Below are 10,072 nucleotides of genomic sequence, written 5' to 3'. Positions count from 1 at the left end.
CTTCTCACCCCTCATTCGCTAACATTACATTGATACAAACCGTGTACAACCGGTTGTGATGGTGAAGCCATTTTCATTTGAATTTGCTGTTGAATGCACGACAACAAAGCACCGCAACAAGCGCCACCTTGTGGATGTAATATGCAAATGTAATATTATCAGAGTAAACTCTGAGAAAAACAATGGAGAAAACCCGAAAGTAAAACACATAATTATATAATTAAATATTGCAATACTTTGCGCTACTGTATCGATATAATTGCGTGCGCAAAATATCGCGATACTGAACAGAATCGATTTTTTTCCCCACCACTAATATCAGCCAGTATATGACATATCAGCCAGCAGAATCACAGCTTGCTTAAATTTGTACTGCATGTCAGCACGAACACAGGCGTTAGCTTACCAAAGCCCCAAACATCTCATACTATTCGATACTTCCATTCACATTATGTCCATTGTAAGCTATACATCAATCTTGTGGCTGGTAACGGGCTGTGATGGTGATTAGCATGAACACAGTGGCAGTATATAGGTTGGTAGCAGTAACACCAACCTAACAGAACTGAGAGGGTGGCAATGAGGAGTCTTATTCTCTGAAGCATGGCCATGCATTTTGGTTTTTAGGCTGTTGATCTTATTTATCTCTAATGTCTAATTATCTCTATCTCTAATCTCTAACAAATCTCTATTGTACTGTGACCTAGAGTGTGACTCAGAGAAAATAAATAATGAACAAAATGGTGTGACATAGAAGCCATGTACCGTAAGTAAGATTTTCAGATTGAATATCAAGAGAAATTTAAAATCTCTTTCATCTTCCTACACATTTCACAAAGCCAAGATTCAGTTTGGTAACAGCACGAGATTATGCATGCAGTGGAGTTGAGGCTTAACTATGTGTTTCACATCTATAGACGTGTGCGTTTTACTGCCTTCACATAACTGCTCCATTCATCTCAATACATCATGCCTCACGCTTCTCCAACAGGGGCCAAAGGTTCACAGAGATTCTCGGAACAGAGTCCAGGTCTGGTGCACGCTTGATGGGATAATTAAGGGGTATCTGAAATCATTTAATGAAATTGCAACACACAATTAAGATTCAATTTGAGCAGCTTAAATAGTAGACGCTGGGTGTTGGGGGAAAGGCTGCGATCAGCCCCCCCCCCCCCCCCCCCCCCCACACTGCTCACGGAATACCAACACGCACTCTTAAGAGCTTCTCCCCAAAGGGGACTCACTCTCGTCTCGGCATATGGACTGTTATAGGGCCTGCGCCGCATATGCTAACCAGTGTGCGCCAATTGCATTCCCACGCAGCAAATTGAATAACGTCGAGCGAGGCTCAAAGGGAAGCCAATCCTGTTTCATACACAGACATGAGAGGAGCCGTGCAGGGCGCCAGCGTGTGGCTGGTGGGTGCAGCTGGGTTGTTGTGGTTCAGGTTGGAAGCTGGGTTCAGAGAGGAGAGACTGGGGTGAAGGTACACTAGGCTGAACAAAACACCCCTGGGAGGGGGGGGGGGGGGGGGGGGGGGGGTGAAAGGCTCACGGAGGGAGGCAGGCGATTAGGTCCCTCTCTCCAGGAATGGGAAGGGCACTTTTAATCACGCCTGCTGCAAGAGGGGAGGAAAGGGGAGATGCTTGAACTTCACATGAGAGGAATGCACACCGCTTGCAGCACAAAGGCAGAGGAATGGCCTCAGCGACCCGTTTGAACCATCTACAGTGGCTCAAGCACTGAAGAAAATGGATGAATCGGACAACATTAAAACCCATGCGAGCATGCTGTTTATCACTTGAAAGTCAACTGCAGATACCTGACCTTACCTGATGGTGCTTTACATTTGAGAAACTGATGACGGCAATACATACACTACATGGTTGCATTGCCATCTCAATGGTCAAGCATCAGTTTCACAGACCTCCGCGAAACTGCCACTTTGCCATTGATAAATCTCATCACGCATTAAAACGTGCAAAGTAGTCTGGGTTTACCAGCCTCGCTGGACTAACATAGCAATCTGAAATGCATTGGACATCTTTAACAGCTCACTCCGTATGTCGCCTCATGCTGTGGGGATTTGATTTCATGTGAGTGCTATGAATAAACAGATGGACCTATAAAGGACAGGTCAGTGGCATAAAGATAATCCAAGCACTATAATGCACTACTATAAAGGCAAAAACAGCGTTTGGAAAAAACACCTGCGCCGAATGCTGTTGCAATCCAGAAGCCTGCTATGCATGCGGGGACATGTCCCCTGCAAAATGACAAGAGCGCTGAGCTGGTGTGACAGACAGAGGCAAGGGTGCTGGGCAACAGGCAGCATGATGAGGGGCTGGAGAGCAGCACATCGACTATCAGGACCGCAGGGCCAGCAGAGAACAAAGACCTGCTGTCCATCACCGCCGCCCCCTCTACACACACACAGAGCTATTTATAGCACCACACCCAAAAAAACTTCGGGATACATTAGCACAACACCATCATCTTAGACTTGAACTGAACAGGAAATCCTTTTTTCCCTCCAGTCAGTCTATTTGAGAGAGCTAAAGTGATATTTATCTGATTCAGAGTAATTGCCTCTGACATGCTGGGATAGAATCATTTCAAAGCAAAGACAGATGAATAGTAAACACCGAGACAAAACAAAAAACTAAATCTTCATCACCGTATCTTAATACTACAGACTGCGTAATAACTGTCTAAAGCCAGCGGTACACAACATATAGAGAATGATATCCATGGAGATCAAGCAACAGTCAACAGCAACAGCTGTGAGAGATGTACCATCAAGTACCCACAAAGAGTCAAAGATACTTCAGATTGACAGTTTGATTTCACAAAACAGTAATCAAGATGACAGTAATCACCTAATGGAGTGACACTGAAAATAAAAAGGATGAGATTTCTGAAAGGATACATAGTCCTTTCATACAAGGGTATGAAAGTCTGAATCCACAATCCAGTTGAAATGAGTCTCCTAGCCTATATGACACTTAAATCATGATCATCCTCACTTGCCAGACAACAATGCTGTGCCACTTTATGGCTTCTTTCTAGAATCAACTGCATGCTTGTGCACATAGTATTTGCCAAAAAGAGATAAGACACACGTACTGCAAGAATGCCCTCTGGTGAAGAAGAATGCAGTTGATCTGAACAAAGCCACAAAGCAGGTGCGAGAAAATAAGACAGAGCGGCATCTGCCTGCTGAGACAAGGCAATTATAAAACAATTTCCCCACTTGGAGCGGCAATCGGAGAGATATGACAGCTGTACTGCTCCATGACTGTAAAGGCTGGATGTGAGCATATACAATTGAGTCTGAAGGTATTATGGGTTACAGAAAAGAGGAATATAAACCCAAGTTTGGCGCCCAGGCTAGTTACCCTCACTACGGCACAACAACTGTATATTTAGGAGGACATTTACAAGTGAATTAAATGCTGGCTTTGAAAGAATACAACTATGAAAGCCAGACATTCTTCATAAATCTGACAAACAGGCAAGTGCACATGATGTACCTTGTTTGTGACAAACTCCCCAATAATCTCTGACATCATTGCTTGTGTACTATCAATATTTTCCTCAAACCAGCAACAGACACAAATGTCATTCTATTTTTACCATTTTGGTTATACAGGCACTGCATGACAAGCTCAACATACAGGTAGGCAGAGGTATCAAAGACTGCTTTAGATATTTCCTGAAAATGACTCTTTGGTTGTGAGCATTCAGAGATTGGGGGAAAACAGGATGTTCCCTATTTTAGGTTTGTGCATCGCATAACACTTGCTCCAAAAACTCACTTCCGAAACCCACTTACATTTTATCCATTTCCTTCCATGCTGAGATCATGTGGTCTTTTTTACTTACTCCCCAACACACACACAAACACACACACACACAACAACACACAACATGCTTTGTCTTGGTCTTTCTCTTCCCCTTTTCCTTCTCCCTCTCATTCGGTTTTGAATAAACTGCTGTAGAAATCTGGTGTTCATAACGGTGAATGCTCTAATTGTACTACATGTTGTAAGTGCGGCACTAAGTGTGTAAATTTAAATGACAAGCCTGACGAGCTGCAGAGCTGTGCACTCTAGCCACCATATGTCTTAGCAATGAGCATCACTAGCTCGATATGGTGGAATTGATGGTATAGTTTATCTACAGATTTATGAAATGCCAATGAACAACTGCTCACGGTGGCTCTCCGTCTCTGTTCAAATCTAAGTCAATTACAGCCTGCTGTGGCGCTGTTGCAGTCTCACAGACTTTAAAACTGTATTAACTGTGGCTGCTTTAAGACAAAGATGAACAGATCAACAACTTAACATCTCGTCAGTGTCTCTGATGCATCAAGCCTCTAAATAAACAACAAACACTGTATCTGATGGCATTAATCCTGCATAGCAAGGAGGTGCTAACATGAAAACAATCCCAAGGTTAAAGGAAAAGAAACAAAACCCCAGAATGAATCTACTTTGATCCAGATGTTAAACTTCAGTGCATGGCAGAAAATAAATAAAACCCAGGAATTAATCTAGTTTGATCCAGATGTTATACTTCAGTGCATGGCAGAAACTAAATAAAACCCCAAAATGAATCTAGTTCGATCCAGATGTTATACTTCAGTTCATGGCAGAACAGAAAATGTCTCCAAAGGAAATGGGTGGTGGCAACATCTGCTGAAATCAACATAAATATAAATCTTGACCAACTTGCAAGAAACATCATATATTATCATCATTAAAAAACACATGCCTAGAAAACAGGCGGTAATGTTGAATATAACTTCATGACACCTAATAATAAACTGGCAGTCCCTATGCTTTGCATTTTTCATCACACTATTTTACAAGCATCACTCAACAATCAATACCTCTCCAATGAAGGAGGGAGATAGCTGGGCTACACCAGCAGTGATAAGGAAGATAGCCGTGGTGGGTGAACCCACAGCAGACTCGCTGAGCCGCGCACACACAGTGATAAGAGAGAATGATGTTACCAATACATTCCCAGTGAATGCAATCCAAAAGAAAACAAAACTACATCTGCATGTTCAGGGGGCATGCGCGGTGTGTTTGCCTTCAGTCACCTCCTAATGAAATGGATAAGGCTCTGTCAATAAGAATGTATCGACAATGTATCGATGGTTTGGTAATCTTGCATTATGCTGTTTTGGTAATCCTGCAGGACAATGCTAAGCATTGCTCAGGCATCACATTTTGTAATATGTTTCTATCAAAAGGCAAGTCCTCTCATGTTGGGTGAGTAGCCTACAAACACAATCATTGTCATGATGTCATTCAAACGAGTCAACCATTAAAAGAAATGAAAGCAATAACTGACAATGGCATTAAGACAGACCTTGAAGTGTAAATTCACCCCCAGCTCTGAGCCAAACCCCACCCAATGCATAATTTTGAAAAATGCTAAGAAGCGGAAAGAAACTTAAAGTTTAGTAGACTGAGAGTCTATCATGACGTAGGTATGTACCACACCGTTCACTATGTCAGTATCGCCTTGCAAGGTTCAAGGTGATTTTACACAGTAGATGGCGAGTTGAGCCACTTTCAACCCATAAAATGAGAACGAGAATTTTATCAATGTTAACACCAGCATTGATACTGTTTCAGCACAGTTCAGTCATATCCTTTAGTTAACAGTTTAATTTCTTTTTTTTTAAGTGCAATTGAACAATTTCAACAACACATCGTTGCACGTCATGCAATCTTCGAAATCCTAGTGTCGTACGTATTCAAGGTCACTGTTAAGTTTCTTTGCCAGTGCTGCATTGCTATTTGTAGTGGGTTGATGGAGATGATCTCAGATTTACCTGACAGGCTACACTATCCACTGCGCTCAAATCATGTCAGGAGAACACCATACACGAATACCCTTTATTACTAAATTAACGTTTTCAAAAAGTGAATATTAATGGCGTTGCTACTAAACTGTCACAAAACACAAGCAGAACTGCATTGATTGGCTAGACAGAACCCAGAAAAACGCAAAGCTGGTTACAAGTTTCCCCAACAGGTAATGTATGCCTACTGGCTTATATGAACTGGTGCCGTTGATTTTAATGTGGTGACTAAAGTCGCAATATTTCTGGAGATAATACAGACAAATGACTTGGACGTTATACAGCATAGCCAAAACATGACTGCGGGCTCTGTTCCAGATACTTGTGGTTGCAGGTTACGCATTCCAACAGATTGTTAACCGCGTGAACCACGCGTCTTTAAACGACTACAGGTGCGGCACACTGACTTGTGCTACCTGTTAATGTAATCAATTGTGAAGAAAATATATTTTTTAAGATGTCATTCGGAAGGTGTAACTTACCCTTTCCTCGTGCTTCCTTCGCCATCTGTACGCGCCTCACAGAAGAGGTAAATGAGCGCTGTGGAGCGTGTTCTCACTGAGTTTCGACCAAACAGCCGTGTTTTCTTGAGTCTCCTTCGTCACTGCTCCTTGAAGACTGCCTGCCTACCAGTGGAGAAAAGCCAAGGGTTGTTATGCCGCTCGTATCATTTATGATGCGACAGCCCCTCAGTTCAACGTTTCCCAGACCCATGAAGACTACATCTATTCCACATACAAAACTAGCCAGACTTCAGGCATGACTGTCTATGCGGACTTCTCTGATGCCCTCCCCTGTTTAACTATAGGACAAGAATTTGGAGGACTAGTGTTTGACTGCCTCCAGTGGTGTGCTTTTGCGACGTATCTGAACGGGCGTCCCTTCACAGAATCCTGTTCAACTCAAATTTGTCTCGTGTTCGGTATTCGTCACCTTACAATTTAGCTTTGCATATATGTCAAAATATTTATAGTCAGTTGCGAGATTTGAAACAATGGCTAATCTTAATATCGTGTGCCTTGGACTTTGTGGCTCATTCTTAGTCGTGTCAAGAGTAGAAAACTGCCACCACTAATGCTAATTGTCTATGGGATGTTGGACTGCTGATATAGATTCATCCATGGTTATGAACACCCTGGTATGTCTGTGAGAGGCACTGGTATTACTTGCTGTACTGGGATGGGGTGAGTGCAGGGATGGAGCAAGGGAAGGGTGTGAACTCACACGTTATGCTGTACATTTACTCTAACGTGAGATGTGAAAACCCTATGACGAGATTGAATAGTAAAGAGTATAGGAAACCATTTTATTCTTCAGACAGTTGTTTACAGTAATTCCAGATAATGGTTTTTGAAGATACAAGCTACTGACACAGCATAGTCCAAGAATTGGTTAATGTCAAACAATGACAGATACAGGTGATTACAAATGTATTCCTACATCCTACATAATTCATTCAAATGTACAAAAAGATATTCCAATTATACAATCACAAATGTGGTTCAATTTATAAGGCTTTTCTTTTACTTTTGTATAACACAATGCCATGCAAGTCTTACCCAAGTTCAGATGGATAGGATTCTCGACTTCCTGCTCCTGCTATTTGCATATGCAAAAAGCACAGAGAAAAAGCCTGAGGACGAGTACCTCCAGATTGCTTTTTGAGTCTGCACTGGTGCTGCAATGCAGCTCTCTCTCAGATGCTCTTTGCTCCTCTTCTTCCATTTAACAGAGTACACCACACATACATGTCGCCAAGATGGAGAGCGGGTGTTCAATTTTCACTCAGTCCTGAGCTTTAATGAACCAAATTGAGTTAGTTATTTATTTTGACACTCACCTGTTTTTTCACGCGTCACATCATAGCCTGTAGGATTGTCTCCATCCAAACGCCGCTATATTGAGCCAAAAGCCAAAGCACCGATGGATCAAGATTGTCTCTCCAAAACCCTATTCCTGCACCTTCAAACATTACAGGAAACAAGTTGCCATGTCAGAAATGAAATAAACACTAGGGTAGTGAAACACCCTGGTAGTGTGCCCTGATGCAGGATAAATTACCATCACGCCAGCAATGCTTGATTTGTCATAGGGTTGCCAAGAGTATGTAGAAGAAATAAAGGAGGAGACATAAAGGCCAGGCAATCAATGACATGAGTGCCAAGGCGGATTCTTTTGACCATCTGCGTTTGTAGGCAGCCCAGCTTGGAACTGTTGAATGGGGTGCTCTGCTTTAGAGATCAATCACGACTTATTGATTTCTTTTGGGAAACTTGCTACACCTAATATCCTTGAGGAAAAAGCTATATTGACACAATTTCTCAGAACCCCTAATACCCACATTAGTCAAATGTCATGTTCATGTTTTCTAAAGAATCTACCCTGTGTCCCCCCCCCCCCCCATTGGTGTTAAAATCAATTGCTGAGATTTGTTGCACTTATTATGTTTACAAATAAGATTAAACAAAAAAATTGACATTCTCCAAACAACATTTACTTGATGTGAATACTCACCATATTGTTTCTTACCCCATCGGGCAATTCAGATATCCATGTTTACAAACCCTATGTCCATGCAATGAGATTTCCATCCAACCACATTGGGCGGGCTAGTGTGCAGGCAATTGGGATAACAAAGCCAGTTATGACGGAAGTCACCAGGAAGGCGACCTTGGACAGAGAGCCCAAATGGATTCCCGACACAAGTCCCCTTAAATGGACACGGATAGAACCAAAGACCTGAGGCATATCCATCCTCTTGTCCAGCCGTGCTGCATTACCACATTCCACGAGGGACAGTTTATTTGTACCAGTCAGGAAGGCCAATGACAAAACAATTCCCACCCGGGACTGCATTGAAATTCTGGGAAGAGCAACCAAAAAGAAATCGCCCATGGGCTAAAGTAGAGAGAGATTGATCGCATTGATTACTCTGCACAGCCTCACTAGGGGCTTGCAAACAAAAAACAGCTAATTCAATAATTGGAACTTTATCCTTTAAATGCAATTCTAGATATAAAACTGGGAGCCCTTTGCTAAGGCTTGTTTTCTCGGATCCCACGACTGATAAAGACAAGAATACATGGGTCAAAAATGCAGGAATGATCTTAGGAAAAGTGTTTATTAAAAATAAACTGACATTATTCTTTCATTAAATATATATTGACATAACAAGATCACGAGCACACACAATATAAAACACACACACACACACACACACACCACGTCATAACATGAGCAGATTGGGGGGGGGGGGGGGGGGGGGTCAGTGGATCGGATGTGACAATGCCACCAATCGGTTTGGCTTTTAAAAATCTATCCAATGTTTGCGCTCTGGATTGTAACAGAAAAATCAGGCTGCCTCTCCATCAGACAGACAGCTAACTCCTCTGTTCAGAGAGAAACATAAGAGGGAGCTTTATGGTGTAATTAAAACAAGGCTACCACGGCTTTGTTTTACCTTCAAAGAGCTCCATCAAATGGCTGTCTTTCCTCATCAAACACCAAACACAAACACAATTTCTTTTTGAACACCAGCCTTTGTGATGATGAAATGCATGGTGAGCTATCAGTGCGGAACATCTGAGTTCAACGTAGGGAAGTTGAGCGAACTTTGGAAAAAAGCACAAACTTAATGAAAGTCTTCATGCTCCATGTACTAACAGTCTCCAAATGGGAACACTTATATTATTTCCTAGCCTTTAAGGCAAACATCTTAAATCATCACACTGAGACAATTAAAACAAAATAAAAGCATACCCTGAATCCAATAAGATCATTAGAAAATGACTACTTTACATATTATACCCACACAAATTCCCACCGATAACAGACATCACAAAAATATCAACTGAAATACTTTGTGTGTGTGCATGAAACTTCACTCAGCCACAAGCCTGCTCATTCAACATGCTTCCTTCTGACACGCAGATGTTCAGCCTGATCTGCTCATCCAACATGCTTCCTTCTGGCAGGCATGGCAGCACTCACGTCTCCATGCATGTGAGCCAAATCCCTCAGTCACTCTCCGTCTTCCTGACAGAATCAGGCCCCCAGGGGCCGCCCCAACATCTGGATGTCCCAGTGTTCTGTCAGGCCACCCTCTGTTTCCCCCGCAGGGCCCCTAGACATCCACTAATAAACCATACCAACCAAGCCAAGCCAGGCCTCCCTGCTTATGAAATATATACT

General features: G+C 42.4%; 1 protein-coding gene across 2 annotated transcripts in view; it reads right to left on the bottom strand.

The window, feature by feature from the left end:
- The window catches only part of pitpnm3 (PITPNM family member 3), a 70,355-nt gene extending 63,652 nt beyond the window's left edge, over positions 1 to 6,703 (bottom strand). For both annotated transcript variants that reach the window (XM_031573207.2, XM_031573208.2), the window contains exon 1: positions 6,364 to 6,703. In XM_031573207.2, coding sequence (XP_031429067.1) covers positions 6,364 to 6,388 — 25 coding nt within the window. In that variant the 5' untranslated portion in view covers positions 6,389 to 6,703. The remainder of the gene's footprint in view (positions 1 to 6,363) is intronic.
- Positions 6,704 to 10,072: the final 3,369 nt, after the last annotated feature.

The sequence above is a fragment of the Clupea harengus genome, chromosome 9 (assembly GCF_900700415.2).
Source record: "Clupea harengus chromosome 9, Ch_v2.0.2, whole genome shotgun sequence".
Taxonomy (NCBI): domain Eukaryota; kingdom Metazoa; phylum Chordata; class Actinopteri; order Clupeiformes; family Clupeidae; genus Clupea; species Clupea harengus.
This window is presented reverse-complemented; position numbering and strand designations above follow the sequence as displayed.